This window comes from Salvelinus sp. IW2-2015, linkage group LG27 (genome assembly GCF_002910315.2).
Source record: "Salvelinus sp. IW2-2015 linkage group LG27, ASM291031v2, whole genome shotgun sequence".
NCBI lineage: Eukaryota > Metazoa > Chordata > Actinopteri > Salmoniformes > Salmonidae > Salvelinus > Salvelinus sp. IW2-2015.
In genome coordinates this window covers 38,642,338-38,658,503 of record NC_036867.1, presented here as the reverse complement: position 1 = coordinate 38,658,503, position 16,166 = coordinate 38,642,338, and the positions used below count along the sequence as shown (strand labels likewise).

Here is a 16,166-nt window from a genome sequence, read left to right as displayed (position 1 = left end):
GGGCAAATTAGGGTTAAGTACCTTGCTCAAGGGTACATCGACAGATTTTTCACCTTATCGGTTCAGGTATTCAAACTAATAACCTTTCAGTTACTGGTCCAACACTAACCGCTAGGCCAAAGAGTTTTATAATCAACCCAAGATAGACAGCAGCATGTCATTTTCAATGAGAGCAAATTAATCAGAGCAAATTAATCATAGTGGGCACTGTGCAAAACAAGCAACCGGTGGGCAGAGCCAAGCACGAGCTAGCGAGATCCTATTGGCACGTTCTAGCATGTATTTGCATATTTCAGTTAGGGAACGCCACTCTGTGAAGTGTGCGTGTGAAATAAGTCAATTGGCATTTCGCCCTTACACTCCTTCTAAACAAAGCTATTTTTTACATCTTTGACAACGGGTAAAGTCTATAACACTTAATCCACTCTGTTCGTAACAGATTTTAGTTCTGGGAACAGAAAACTGTATTGGGATCAAATGTTTCATCGATGACAAAATTTGCAGAATGTCAGCCAAAATCCATATCGCTCCATCTTCCCACACTGCCCGCCACTGGGCTTCTTCTCATCACTTGTTTTTCAAAGCAGAAGATCACTGGTTGAAGGATGTGGGGGAAGCTAAGTTGTTAGCATCACACTGACCCCCATTACAGAGGCAGCATTTATTGCACTCCGGAAAAGGATGTAACCCATTTTCTAAAGGGTATATTTAAGAAATAAGGCCAGAGGGGGTATGGTATATGGCCAATATACCACAGCAAAGGGCTGTTCTTAACCACAACGCAATGCTGAGTGCCTAGATACAGTCCTTAGTCGTGGTATATTGGCCATATATCCCAAACCCCCGAGGTGTATTATTGCTATTATAAACTGGTTACCAGCGTAATTAGATGTTTATGCAGAATTTGTGCTATGGAAATACTTTGTGTGCATATAAAGTCAGGGTCTACAGATAACTTTCTAGATTGGCTAAGCAGAGAGCACCCCTTCCCTTTGTCCAGAGAAATTGGTGATTAAACTATCCCAATAACAAAACACTGGACAACTCAGTATGTCATGCAGCAGTGCTTTATTCACATCATGAAGACAACTCTTCGGCACAGATTATACATCTTTCTTTCAAGTTCTTTATTTTGTGGGATTGTCCTCAGAAATTCTGCTGTGATTACTGATGTCTRGTAGGGACATAATTTCCCACCTATCAGGTGTAAGGAGAACTCTCGAGACAARTCCACAGGTAGCCAGTCCGAGGGAACCTCAATGTCACAWGWTTCTATAATGCCATTTTTMATGTCCATGTTTAGAGTTGCATTGCAGATAGACGTGTCATTTTTCAACTCAAAAGTCGTACAGATACTGAARTTAGGAGTCCTTCCAAATGTCCACTCCCATGCCAACAGTTCACGGGCCATTCTTTGGATACCAGGCAAGGACAGCTCATCACTTGGGTCCACAAGTGTTACAGGYCTGCTGAAACCAAACTCTGTGTTGTACTGGGATGCCACTGAATCCATGATAGTGTCACAGTCCAACGTCGGGTCCTCATCCAGCAGGTTTTTCACAGGGGATGGCACGCTTTGCGTTGCATTGCTCTTGATACCCTGGCAGGTCGGTTTCAGCACCGCGGACAGCAGTGCCCTGTCAGCCGAACACAGCAGAGTGCAGTGATGGTAAGCTGCTGTCCTTCCCAATTTAGCAGCGGTTCCTGAAATCTTGTGGWGGCCATTCAGCAAGATGTCAAACCTCTCTGTTGCACGTACATCCATGTCTGGCCTGAGTCCTTTCAGAGCACTTGTCACGACTTGGAGATTCCTGTGACGGTCATAGTTTTTCTTGGACGTGAAGAAAGTCAAATTGACATTTCCTAAATCGTGGAATACAGTCCCGCCCCCACTGCGTCGCCTGGCGAGCGGTATCCCTTTCTGTCTCATGYCCTGAAGGTTGCACTCTTGCCACGGGTTCTGATGTCTCCCTATCACCACCGCTGGGGCATTACTCCATAAGAAGAGCATACTCCGGTTTTGGAGGTCAACATGATCGTGTATCCAGTCCTCCAATGCTAAGTTTTCAAATATGTCTGTTGACAAAGATTTGAGGATAAGTCCTGATTTACCAGTCTCGTCAATGACAGCTGACAATGTGCTCTTGGCTCGAGCCGATCGAAAACAGGCTTGGGATTGTGCGAACAAATTCGAGAATGTTCTTAAAATCATCGCGCCTCTATCTGTCGTTTCTTCTGTGCATCTGAAAATAGTTTATCACTTTTGTTGAATGAAACTTTTCCAAATACATGAATGGAAACGTTTAGAGTGAATACGTTTTCAGATCCAATTCGTTTTTACACACATACTTCCGCTGTTCTTCTTCTTCTTCTTTTCTTAAAGACACGGTTTATGTACCCTTGTTGTAACACTGCCATCTGCAGTGCTGGAGCGATATCGACTCCGTGTTGCTCAAGTGATTTTCGATGCTGGTTTTACAACGCCACCCAGCGGTATAAATCGTATATTGAGTCAAAAAGGATTTACTAGTTCATGATGGGCTGGGTTGGATTTAAAATATTATTTTTGGCTTATTTTTCTAAATCAACAAACTAACAGGTTAACACTTGCCCCTCTGCAAAAGCAGCCACAAAAGGCTCACTATATGGAAGTATCATGTACCGCAGAGGGACAACAGCTAGGCTCCCACAAAACAGATTGACAGTGCAATTTATTATAGTAGCCTACTTTTTAATCCTGACGAAGGCAAAATAACTTTGATTTATTTGAAGCCTGGGGTGCATTCCTTTTGTTTTAAAATGGTAGCATAAATTGCATAGAACACTGCAATGCATTTAGCAATGCAGTCAAATCAGTCATTCTGATGCATAATACTTTTGCATTTAGACTTGGAATTACACTAAACTAACATTATCTTCTGCTAACATTATCAGCACGTGTTGTCAGTTTGTGGTGGAGTACCGGGTACACTACGTTGTCAAGGTAATGGACGCACACTGTGAAGAAAGGGCCTTTGCTGATTGGCTTGCAAGCTTGCGACATCTCGAATTTCGATCGAATCCTGACATCTGATTGGTCAGATCGTTTATCCCGTATGGAAAGCGGTTTAGGAACCATTCAAGGTTTACAACAGCAAACCCCAGTGATTTATCCAGATAACCTCACGTAACTATTTGCTAGCTACAGCTATTTCATCCATAAAGTAAGTTGAAGATCTCTCTCTCAACCATGATTTGTTTTTGTTTACATCTAATGTTTTACTTAGACAAGCAGTAGCTTTAGCCTAATTCTAATTAAGTGTTTAGCGAGCAATCTTGCCATAATAAAATCAGTATCGCTTTCGACAATTCAAGGCTAGCGTCGTTAGCAAGATTGCTGTGATTTGGAAGACTACTTTGSKATAAAGTAAGTTGAAGATCTCTCTCTCAACCATGATTTGTTTTTGTTTACATCTAATGTTTTACTTAGACAAGCAGTAGCTTTAGCCTAATTCTAATTAAGTGTTTAGCGAGCAATCTTGCCATAATAAAATCAGTATCGCTTTCGACAATTCAAGGCTAGCGTCGTTAGCAAGATTGCTGTGATTTGGAAGACTACTTTGCAAACTAGCAACCTTTTGAAATCCAATACAGTGCTGTTTATAATACATTCATAATCAGTAGCTCGATTAAAAACACCTGTTCGCCAAATAAGGAACTTTAATGTAATGTTTTGGATAGCAAGGTCAAGTTTGAATATGCTTGGTTACCATGACAACGTAAATTGTTTAGAACAGTGTGTCATAAATCAGGCACTCTTGTTAGTTTTTTATCTATCAGCTTGATACAGACACATTTTCTTATTTTATTTATTTTCACCTAATCCCCATTGCCCTTCCTGTGTCAGGCTGCAGAGGTTAGTGTGGCTGGTGTGCAGGCTGAGGAGGTGCAGCTTCAGCAGGGGGTGAGGGGAGGAGAGGGGGGAGGAGGAGGTGGAGGAGGTGGAGGAGCTGTCTTTGGGGAACCAGCAGGAGCCAGGCCATATCAGTACACCAGCTCAGCTGCAGGAAGAGCAGTACCAGCAGGGCCCCACACTGGAGACAACAGAGGACCACACACAGCATGCAGAGGTAGACTTACTGTGTGCCTAAGAGGGGATGCGATGTGAATACTGAACACAATGGATGAGTGAATGTCTGATTGAATCAATGCAAGATTTCTTGGGGTCTGGTTTTGTAGAGCATCATCGAAAACCTGCAGAGGAAGATCACGTCACTAGAGGGCGCTATCACCAAAGTGACACCTGTAAGACCACGACTGGTACCACTATATTGCATTCTAATTCAACAGGCATAAAGAAAATAGTATAATCAATAGCCTACATTTACCATCCACCCTGGCTTCTGGGTTCTGGGCTATGTCTCAGGATAGCGAGTCGGCAGACACTGAACCAATAGAACTTGAGAACCAGCTGAACCCCACAGTAGAGCAGAATCAGGAGCAGGACCTGCAGGCCTTACTGGACCAGTTGCACCAGGAGAGAGACAGTCTGAACAGACTGGTGCAGAAGCTCAGCCTCACAGGTGAGTTACTCTGGGGCTMGACTGKGAGGAGAGAGGGTAGTGGAGAACGAGATGCCAGAATGTGATGTAACATTGTTGGCTATCCTACAGAGAGAGAGCAGGTCCTGTTCACAGAGCCAGGCGGCAGGGGGAAACGTGGCTCTCYTCTGGACAGCTTCTTGCGGAGCGTGGAGGAGGAGAGGGACTACTACAGACAGGAAGCAGACAGCCTGAGGAGGATGCTGAGGGGCAGGTGCTCCTGTAGCCCCTGTCGGGGGCACCTCCAGAGCCGCAGCCCCACTCGCCAGTCCCCTGTCAAGGTAAAGGAATGGCTGTCTAATATTAACTAGAAATGTAAATAGGGATTTGTTACACCATCTTCAGTATTATAAATGTATAAATGATGCTATATATACATTTTCAGAAATATTGGTAAATGAGCTTTTATTGCTTAAAGAAATGATGAAAAAGATTGGTGTGTTATTTCACTATCTAATCATGGCATGGGGTTGTTCACTGACAGACGTGTATTTGTTTAAAATATATTACTTGATGGTTTCATTTCAGAGAGACAAATAATCATATTTCTTAGCAAAATGCTATATATCCGGCTCACTCTCAGAGAAATAAGTAGTACTGCTAGGTTTTACAAAGTCAAATGTAATACATGGTAACATTTTTAATAAAGAACTGTAGAAATTATACATTTTTGACATCAATATAATAAAACAATTAAATACAATTCATTCAGTAATATAAGACCTGTGAAACATTTACATTTGACATTTTAGTCGTTTAGCAGATGCTCTCATCCAGAGCGACTTTAAGTAAGTGCATTCATCTTAAGGTAGCTAGGTGAGACAACCACATATCACAGTCAAATATACAGGAGAGCGACTTTAAGTAAGTGCATTCATCTTAAGGTAGCTAGGTGAGACAACCACATATCACAGTCAAATATACAGGATACCAACATTGCATTCCAGCGAAACAATATAGCGTTAAGCAAAAGAAACACATTTTCATACACACTCAAATCTATTAATGAAACATCTGAGAACAGTAATATTTTACACACGCATGAAGGTACCCGTAAGCAATCATTTCTGATGAAAAAATACAAATGTGAAAAATTGGTGGACATAGCATTTTGTAAATAAACTCTTCAAATATTACTTTTTTCCATATTAATCAGAAAAAAAATCGAATTTCTGACCAATGTCTCCTGGACTGCAAGCACTTTGTCATAATACTAATGTAACAGCTGATGTTTTCTTTTGAAATGTGACATCATGTCTCGTTCCCCTGTTTTGGGCAGGGGGGAAGCTATGATTCTGACATCATGTCTCGTTCCCCTGTTTTGGGCAGGGGGGCAGCTATGATTCTGACATCATGTCTCGTTCCCCTGTTTTTGGGCAAGGGGGCAGCTATGATTCTGACATCATGTCTCGTCCCTGTTTTGGGCAGGGGGGCAGCTATGATTCTGACATCATGTCTGTTCCCCTGTTTTGGGCAGGGGGCAGCTATGATCTGACATCATGTTCGTTCCCCTGTTTTGGCAGGGGGGCAGCTATGATCTGACATCATGTCTCGTTCCCCTGTTTTGGGCAGGGGGGCAGCTATGATTCTGAGCTGATGAGGGTCTTGAGAGAGCGGGATGAAGATGCAGAACATGCTGGATAAGTATGAGCGCCACCTGTCAGAGATCCAGGCCAACGTGAAAGTTCTGACTGCCGACAGAGACAAGACCAGCATGCACTACCAGCAGGCCAGTACCATTCTTAAAGGAATAGTTAACTCCAACAAAACACGTTTTGTCCAACTGTTTCTTCACTCAGTTCCAAATGAATGGGAAATCATTTTGCTGGTAACAATCCCATTCTTCATCAGGCCCAGCAGGAGATAGCGTCGCTGCGTCGCGAGGTACTGAAATCCAAGTCGTCGCGCGCAGCTAAGAGCAGTGTCACTGTGTCAGCTCAGAGCATCCTGAAGCGCGTGGAGGCGGAGAGAGACGAGGCCAAGGTCGACCTCCACCGTATGAGCACAGAGAGGGACAGTCTGAGGGAGAGACTCAAGGTCAATATATTAACCAGATTGGACAATAATCTACTTCTGAGTGTTCCAGCATGGCCATCTATTGACTACCAATGAAAGTGTGTGTGTCCTGCTGAGAGAAAGTGTCTATGTGTGTGTTGCGTGTTGTCAGATCTCTCAGGAGACAGCCATCAGTGAGAGGGCTCATCTGGAGCAGAGGGTGGAGGACCTGCAGACAGCCATTCTCACTGTGAGTGAGGAGGAGAAAACCTCCATAGAAACACAATGACTAGAACAGACACACTCTTTAAATGTCCTTAGTTTGGAATGGAATGTRCGTTCTGCTAATTSCATTTCATGGTGATTRTCCTTGCTYTAGCTGGAYCATGAYCGGGGGGACCAGAAGAGCCGTCTTGCCCTGATGAGGGAGTCCATGATGGMGCTAGAGGAGGAGGTKCACACCCTGGGCAGGAAGCTGGCCGCTGCTGAGGACGAACACAGCAGGACCAGGAACGAGTGTGTCATGCTGAGGTAAGCAAGGAACCAGCACTGATYTATGAAGTCATGTGGTTGGGGATTCACTTCCTGCATCAGCCARATACTGGACARGTGTGGGAACTGTTYCTTCTATAGCYTCCATRTAATCCCTTTTWTAGCATCCTWTTAAGTGTGTGCTCGCACGTGTGTGTTCAGACTGTCCAACAGTGAGACACAGAACGCCCTGAGTGACAGCCAGCGCAGACTGACCTCCCGCATCGGAGAACTACAGAACTCCCAGGAGAGGAACAAACTGCTGGACGAGAAAACAGGTGAGAAGACCCAGTCTGCCTCGGTGTGTGTTGCTGTGTGTGTGTGTGTGTGTGTGTGTGTGTGTGTGTGTGTGTGTGTGTAATAACGCTATTTCAGATAACCTTACCAAACTGAGCCTTCTCTGTTGTGTCAGACTCTCTACTGAGGCAGATGTCTGGTCTAAGAGAGGAGGTGAGCAGTCTACAGTCCACCATCACTGACCTGGACCAGAGGAGAGACTCCCTGCAGGAGCAGCTGGAGAACAAGACTGACCTCCTTAACTCAGCCCACAACCAGCTGGACGACAACGTAATCAACTGAACACTAACTACACACACAGCCAATTGTACCTGCCAGCCTACCTGCCAGCCTACCTGCCAGCCTACCTGCCAGCCACTATGTTTAGGACGTTGGCATGTCCACTTGGATATCACCTCATGAGATGTGACACATTGGTCTAATATCAGTGATTGAGTGATGGTCTCTTTGGTTTCTATGTGTTTTTCTTCAGGAGAAAACCATCAGGAATCTCAGATTGTCCATTGAGGATCTGGAGACATCAGCAGAGTGAGTCTGAGTTGTCCAGTACCACAAAGCTTCACACAGCAGCATCAGATGCCAAGTCACCATACTAAGGTTCACTCAGAGACGCATACGGATTGCACCACCTGTGTAAGTTAACCTCGAAACTCTGACCCCTGGCTGTGACCTTTCTGTTCCCCAGGGGCGTTCGTGAGGAGCTGGCAGGGCGGGAGAGGGAGCTGGAGGCTTTGAGGAGGAGGCTGGGGGATGCGGYGGAGGAGCTGGGGGCTTTGGCCAAGGTGAAGGATTCCACCCTGAGGGAGAATGCTCAACTCCGAGAGGAACTGGACAGGAGCCGCCTCAACAACCAGGTCAGATAAGAGCACTTTCTGACCAAACCAGGAGCACAATTATTCTTTTTTAACTTTGAAATGATCCACCTTTCAGGGTTCATATTGTTTAGGGAGGATGGTATGTAGCCTGGTATCTGTCTCTGTTCAGCTATTACATTCCACTCCTTGTACTCTGTGTCATTTGCCAAGTGACAGGAGTGGAAAGGATTGGAATGTTAGCTAAAAAGACTGGAACCCAGACTAGATGCCATGGGCTCATGGTCCAGAATAGTTTTTCATCCCAGGTGATTGGTTAGGGCAAACAGTAGTAGAAAACACTAGGACGCCATGTTATTCATGATATACCAAACCTCATGGCCATTATCTCTTTAGAATCTCACAAACACTTTGTAAGGTCTAGTTTGTTTTGCTYTCCAGGCCCTGGAGCTGAATTCTGAGGACTCTGCCCAGGAGGTGCATGAGCTGCAGAGGAAGGTACAGGACTATGTGGCTGACATCTCCCGCATCGAGAACCTGCTGTCCACCAAGGTACCCTCTGCTGTAACTGTGAATGAATYATATTTCAATCTGTGATCTGTTAGTTATGTCTTGTCYAACTAATTATCACTCATCCAGAGTAGCTATGGCTGCGTTTACACAYGCAGCCCAATTCTGATATTTAGCCCAAACATTGTCAAAAGAGCTGATCTGATTGGTCAAAATACCTATTAGTGGAAAAATAATCAGAATTGGGGTTCTGTGTAAACGCAGCCTTTGAGTTCCAGATCAATTCCTTTTTGAAAATGTMTTTTTTRCCTTTCCTCCTTGTGCTGACTGTAAGCGGCAATCAACGTTTTCAGACTGGAGTTGGGTAGGGACTGATAGCCAAGACCTTTTCACTTGCACTGATTCGTTGTGGAGCTAAACAAATAATCCAAATGTGTGTGTGTGTGTGTCCACCAGGAGCGGGAGTGCAGGGAGCACCAGGAGGCTCGGCGGCGTGCGTCGGCCCAGGCCGAGAGCTGGGAGGGGCAGGCGCGGCAGGTGGAGGGGAGCATCAGCGAGCTGAGGCTGGAGCTGATGTCCTCAGACATGGAGAGACGCAGACTCAAGGAGAAGGTGGAGGCTCTGGAMGCCAGTCTGCAGGAGGTCTGTCTAACCRRACTGTCTCRATCAMTAGGGATTATCACTGGTTACACACTGGGTCATATTCATTAGACACCAAACGGACTGAAACAGGGTGGGACTACCTGAAGTTGTCCAATAACAAAAGCTCAMTTTAGTTTTCTGTTGTWAAAGGTTTTGCYACGTTTTACCATGTTGTGCGTAATGAAGATGACCCTGGACTCCTATAGTTGTGTGTATCCTAGGCGTTGTCTGCAGAGCGGAGCTGCAGCAGCCAGGTGTCTCAGCTCAACAGGAGTCTGCTGCACACTGAGGAGCAGTTGAGACAGGCCCAGGGGGAACACACCGCCACTACCACTGACCTGGAGAAGACCAGGGAGCTCTGTGTCAAACTGGACGCCAGCAAGGAGCTGTGAGTCATGGAGGGGATGGTGTGCGGCGTGTGTGTGTGTGTGTGTTTGTGTGTTGTGTGTGTGTGTGTGTGTGTGTGTGCCGCATACAGTACCGGTCAAATTTTTTGAACACCTACTCATTCAAGGGTTTTTCTTTATTTTCACTATTTTCTACATTGTAGAATAATAGTGCAACATCAAAACTATGAAATAACACACATATGGAATCATGTAGTAACCAAAACTTGCCTTGATGACAGCTTTACACACTCTTGGCATTCTCTCAACCAGCTTCATGAGGTAGTCACCTGGAATGCATTTCAAAAACAGGTGTGCCTTCTTAAAAGTTAATTTGTGGAATTTATTTCCTCCTTAATGCGTTTGAGCCAATCAGTTGTGTTGTGACAAGTTAGGGGTGTACAGAAGATAGCCCTAGTTGGTAAAAGATAAAGTCCATATTATGGCAAGAACAGCTCAAATAAACAGAAGAAAACGACAGTCCATCATTACTTTAGACATGAAGGTCAGTCAATACGGAAAAATGTCAAGAACTTTGAAAGTTTCTTCAAGTGCAGTCACAAAAACATCAAGCGCTATGATGAAACTGGCTCTCATGAGGACCGCCACAGGAAAGGAAGACCAGAGTTACCTCTGCTGCAGAGGATAAGTTCATTAAAGTTACCAGCCCCAGAAATTGCAGCACCAGTAAATGCTTCACAGAGTTCAAGTAACAGACACATCTCAACATCAACTGTCAGAGGAGACTGCGTGAATCAGGCCTTCATGGTCGAATTGCTGCAAGAAACCATGACTAAAGCACACCAATAAGAAGAAGAGACTTGTGGCCAAGAAAACAAGCAATGGACATTAGACTGGTGGAAATTTGTCTTTGGTTAAGTCCAAATTGAGATTTTTGGTTCAACCCCGTGTCTTTGGTACGCGGTGTGGTGTGAACGGATGATCTCTGAATGTGTATTTCCCACCTAAAAGCATGGGAGAGAAGGTGTTATGGTGGGAGTGCTTTTCTGGTGACACTGTCTGTGATTTATTTAGAATTCAAGGCACACTTAACCAGCATGGCTACCTACAGCGATACGCCATCTCATCTGTTTGAGCTTTGTTGGACAACATTTGTTTTTCAACAGGACAATGACCCAACACACCTCCAGGTTGTGTAAGGGCTATTTTACCAAGAAGGAGAGTGATGGACTGCTGCATCAGATGAACTGACCTCCACAATCCCCGATCTCAACCAAATTGAGATGGTTTGGAATGAGTCGGACCGCAGAGTGAAGAAAAGCAGCCAACAAGTGCTCAGCATATGTGGGAACTCCTTCAAGACTGTTGGAAAAGCATTCCAGGTGAAGCTGGTTGAGAGAATGCCAAGAGTGTGCAAAGCTGTCATCAAGGCAATGGGTGGCTATTGAAGAATCTAAAATATATTTGGATTTGTTTAACACTGTTTTGGTTACTACATTATTCCATATGTGTTATTTCATAGCTTTGATACTTCACTATTATTCTACAATGTAGAACATAGAAAAAATAAGAGAAAACCCTTGAATGAGTAGGTGAACTTTGTATGTCAACATGTTCATGTGTGTGTGTGTGTGTGTGTGTGTGTGTGTGTGTGTGTGTGTGTGTGTGTGTGTGTGTGTGTGCTGTAGGTGCAGTGTGAGCTGGAGCTGCTCAGGAAGCAGCTTTCCAGTGAGCGTCTGAGCATGAAGAGTCTGGAATCCATGCTGGTGTCCAACCAGGAGAAGGAGCTACACCGACAGCTCAGCTCCCAGGAGAGGACACACGGAGATCCAGCTGCTCAGGGACAACTCACCGGCCGACAGCAAGGCGTGAGCAGACACTTGGTCGCTGTTGGAAGGGTTTCGATGTTCGGTTGCCTGTTTTGACAGCTTCCCTCTTTGTTTCTCTCCCTCTTCTCTTTTCATCTATCACCTCCAACTCAATTCTCCTCTCTCTACATTTCGTCCTCCTCTCTCTCTCTCTCTCTCTCTCTCTCTCTCTCTCTCTCTCTCTCTCTCTCTCTCTCTCTCTCCTCTCTCTCTCTCTCCTCTCTCTCTCTCTCTCTCTCTCTCTCTCTCTGCTCTCTCTCTCTCTCTCTCTCTCTCTCTCTCTCTCTCTCTCTCTCTCTCTCTCAGGAGCGCTCAGCGTAGAGAGGTGGCTACATTGAGACTCGTTCGGCACAGCTAGAGGCTGACCTGGACATGACCAAAAGACAGCTATCTACTGAGCGGTTTGAGAGGTCTGTCTGTCTGTCTCTCCTTGCTTGTCGTAAAGGCTTGGCTTGTGCTTTTACTCTCTCTCTCTCTCATCTCTCTCCCTCTCCTCTCTCTCAGGGAGAGGCAGTGCAGGAGCCTGCGTCGTCAGGGTCTGTCTACGTCCTCTGGCCTGCATCCCTCCTCCTCTCACCTGCGTCGCTCCCTCAGCCCCAGCAGGCCCCTGTGGTCCACCCAGACCACCTGGCCAGAGAGAGATCCCCAGAAGAGGTGGGCCCCCTCCCTGAACACTCACATTGAATACAGCACACATATATTCTAACACTCACTGCTGTGTGTGTGTGTGTGGTGACAGGAGCCTGGGGTTCAAGGACCTCTCACGACTTGAAACGATCTGCCCTCTGAGGAAAGACAACCCAACCTTCTCTCTATCCTCACTGTGCTATGATGTCATTCTTCAACTCAAACCGTATGATGTCATGATCAGGACCTCAGGTTCAGAACAACCCTCCTAGACCAAATATTTCAAACAAGTGTTATCTCAAAATGTATTTTTTATAAAATTTTACAAATGAACTGACATCACTGTGTTTGGTTGTGTGTACATTGATCTGTAAAATGAGTGACATTCAGTATATTTTTGATGAAGATTGTTTAAAAATGAAATTACAGCTAAAAGATGAAATTAATGTCTTTGCATTAATTATTAACATTTTTTGTAAATTGTCTGAGAAAAGTTCTTTAAGTAAAAATAAAAATAAATTGTCTGTTTACTTTTTAGTCATAAGTCAGTGAACCTTCAGAATGGTACTGTAGGCTACATGGTCAACTGGCCACTCAGTCTGTCTCTTCCCTGCGGCATGCTTTCCTTCTCTAAATCATAGATTGGGAAACTGGTGCTCCGCATGGCCCCCCCTTTTGAGGGCCCGCGGATCGAATTTACCAAAATGTTGTTATTTTGATTTATGTTGCCGGGTCTCAACTTTACTGTTGAGCGTAGAATAGTAGAAGGTTCAATTGTGCATCAGCGGTTTTCTCTTGTAATGTCAGTCAACTGACGGTCACTCAATTAGCCGTCAGCAAAATGTTGATTATGATTTGGTAAATTAGTCGGAGCAAAATCTAAACCTTATATAATCATGGTTGCCCAAATTACTGGATGGGGCCCCCCATTGTAAATTCACTACATCTCAGGAATCATGACTTAAACTGTCAATTATTTTCTCTGCCCCATTGCATAAATGACAGAATTGCATGGAAATTACCTAGTGGTTAGAGCGTTGGCCAGAAAAATAAGAAACTTGTGGATCGACCGAGCTGACGAGGAAAAAATCTGGTCGTTCTGCCCCGAACAGGCAGTTAACCCACTGTCCCCAGGTAGGCCTTCATGTAAATAAGAATTTGTTCTCCTAACTGACTTGGACCTAGTTAAATAAAGTTAAAACATTTTTAAAAAAAAAAAAAATTAAATTAAGTCTTCTCTAGCCAAATGCAAAATGTTATAATTGCCTCAACTTGCTTTAAAACTGCAACATTTTTCTCTACGCCCCATGAGCAAAATGTGAGAACTGCCAGGGAAATTAACTAAAAAAATGTTTTCTCTCTGCTGCCACTAAATGTTGGCACAAGGCCCCAAATGCATAGCGCTCTGACTGCAGTGTTCGGTATGCAGACCTGCTAGCTACATCGATGAGTTCAGTTTTTTCCCGCCCCACCCCAACAAACTTGCCCATCTGACTCGTAACTCAACAGAAGACAGTAAGTAGCGTCAAAGTGCTAATATACGATCACCATGTTGATATGTTATGAACTAGACAGAAACATGGACTAATCTGCAATAAACAAACAATTAGGACAGCAACATTACACCCAACATGCAACAGAACAGCATTTACAATCATTAGAAAGATTAATATCACAGGGGTGTGAAACACAAGGCAGCAATCTATTGTGAATATACAGTATCTTCGGCATACGATACTCACATCACACATCAAATTCAACAACAACAAAAAGAAGCTTGCACTGTTGATTCTATCACAGCATTTATTTTATGGCCATTGTGCTAATATTACGGTTCATTGGGCGTGGCAAAGATGCTTCTGAGAGATGAAATAAAGACCAATAAATAAGACTAAAACCAGGAAATACGTGAGAACAAGGTCACCTTCAGCCTTAAAATAGGAAAAGCCCTGAAGAGGGAAGAGAACGGAAAGAGGAGAGAGAGAGAGCAGTTGAAGACCACAGTGGGGGGTACAGACACATGGGGACGATACCAGTTAGTTATACTTGTGGAGGGTGTTTCATGTTAGAAAAATTAGTATGTGCGTGTGATGGTGTGTGCGTGTGTGTGTGTGTGTGTGCAGTTCATGGTGTGACTAGCCAGTGTGCCAGGTGTTCATAAAACTCCTGTCTCTGTCTCAGAAGTAGATTGGGTAGGCTGAATGTCTGCAATCCTGCCAGGTTGAATGACTATCCAAACGGGTTGCTGCTAGGCTGCTGCCAGGTTGATGGCAGGGTCGTTGACAGGCTGCCTGACTACAGGATGAGGAGAGCAGAGTTTCTAGTCCCCCCAGTTTCTGAGCATTTTTAAAATGTAATTTCATGTTTATGTTAATTTGGAAATCTGTTACAAAACATTCCTATGCCATGATAGAGATCACACAGTGTATGTGATCAATCAAATTTTATTTGTCACGATACACATGGTTGCAGATGTTAATGCGATTAGCCGAAATTGCTTGCTGCTTCTAGTTCCGACAATGCCAGTAATAACCAACGAGTAATCTAACCTAACAATTTCAACAAACAACTACCTTATACACACAAGTGTAAAGGGATGAAGAATATGTACATAAAAATATATAATGAGTGATGGTACAGAACGGCATAGGCCAAGATCAGTAGATGGATATAAGAGTACAGTATATACAGTATTGAGATGAGTAAATGTAGGTTATGTAAACATATTAAAAGTAGCATTGTTATAAAGTGCGCTAAGTGATTACATGTTACTGAATTACATAAAGATGGACAAGATGCAGTAGATGGTAATAGATACAGTATATACATACTGTGATGTAATATTAGTTGTAGAGTGTTAAACATTAGATAAGTGCATTGTTTAAAGTGAGCTATGGATAAAATTTTTTACATAACATTTTTCCAATATTAAAAGTGAGCTGGAGTTGAGTCAGTATAGTTGGCAGCGGCACTCAATTTATGGTGCTGTAACAGTCGTGATGGCCTTGAGCATAGAAACTGTTTTTCAGTCTCTCGCGTCCCTGCTTTGATGCACCTGTACTGACCTCGCACTTCTGTGAATGATAGCGAGGTGAACCCACCTCGCTTCGCGTTCCTGGGAAACTATGCAGATGATTTGTTTATTTACATTGTACCCCAGGTAATCTTAGGGTTTATTACATACATACAGAACTACTGGAAAGACTACGTTTAGTCATATAGATCTGTTTGGCTTCTTACGCGTCAATCTGCAGTCTACAAATGATGTTGTAATTTATGTTCTGCCCCCTAGACCATCCAGCGCAAGAACAATCGTCCGCGAGCCCGAATCTGGTTTGATGATGATCTGTTCGAGCGTGTCTCTAGAATGGCAGGAAATGAATCTACACAGCAAATAGGAAATAGAAGAGGTTAAGAAGGGATATCAATGGATTTTTTTCCACTACAAGACCATGGTACTGGCCTACCGCGAGCAGTAAGAGGAACTAGCCCCTCCCTACCGTCAGGTTATGCTCAAACCCTACACCCCAAACCTAAGCACTCCGTTCTGCCGCATACAGGAGGCAGCTCCCGCTCAGCCCAGTCCATGCTCTTCTCTGTCACTGGCACAGCAATGGATGAACCAAGCTTTCCCTGAGCCAAGGCCAGCAGAGCCCGGTCCGTCTTCCGAAAACATCTAAAACCACAACCTCTTCAAGGAGTACATAATCCACACCCCATCTGTGAACTTTACTTTCCTTCCCTCTTACTAGCTCTGAACTCTGCTGGCATAAGCTACTTATAGAGGAGAAATTACATTCATGACTGTGATGCTGTGTTGGTTGACCATCAGCTATTCTTAAGAATGAAGCACTAACTGCGGAAGTCGCTCTGGATAAGATGAAAAGGATTAAAATGTAACATGTAAACAAATGACAGTGTGTTTCCCATTATAGTGACTCAACAGAAGTGCCATTC

The 16,166-nt window shown here is 44.2% G+C and overlaps 2 protein-coding genes and 1 pseudogene across 2 annotated transcripts; 2 read left to right on the top strand and 1 right to left on the bottom strand.

Moving 5' to 3' along the window:
• Positions 1 to 1,049: 1,049 nt before the first annotated feature.
• Positions 1,050 to 2,609, bottom strand: lipt1 (lipoyltransferase 1). The gene has a single exon (XM_023973459.2). The coding sequence runs from the start codon at positions 2,210 to 2,212 to the stop codon at positions 1,073 to 1,075; it is 1,140 nt and encodes a 379-aa protein (XP_023829227.1). The 5' UTR covers positions 2,213 to 2,609; the 3' UTR covers positions 1,050 to 1,072.
• A 1,354-nt stretch (positions 2,610 to 3,963) lies between these two features.
• On the top strand, positions 3,964 to 10,913 carry tsga10 (testis specific, 10). The gene is given in 17 exon segments (XM_070435546.1): positions 3,964 to 4,109; positions 4,219 to 4,284; positions 4,406 to 4,562; positions 4,653 to 4,861; positions 6,153 to 6,203; positions 6,205 to 6,309; positions 6,432 to 6,617; positions 6,748 to 6,825; positions 6,955 to 7,106; positions 7,269 to 7,384; positions 7,519 to 7,673; positions 7,876 to 7,931; positions 8,089 to 8,257; positions 8,657 to 8,767; positions 9,182 to 9,367; positions 9,589 to 9,774; positions 10,881 to 10,913. Coding segments are annotated over 14 exon segments (1,665 nt in total). The 5' UTR covers positions 3,964 to 4,109; positions 4,219 to 4,284; positions 4,406 to 4,562; positions 4,653 to 4,780.
• Positions 10,887 to 12,266, top strand: LOC139023128 (centrosomal protein of 135 kDa-like; annotated as a pseudogene).
• The last annotated feature ends 3,900 nt before the right edge of the window (positions 12,267 to 16,166 follow it).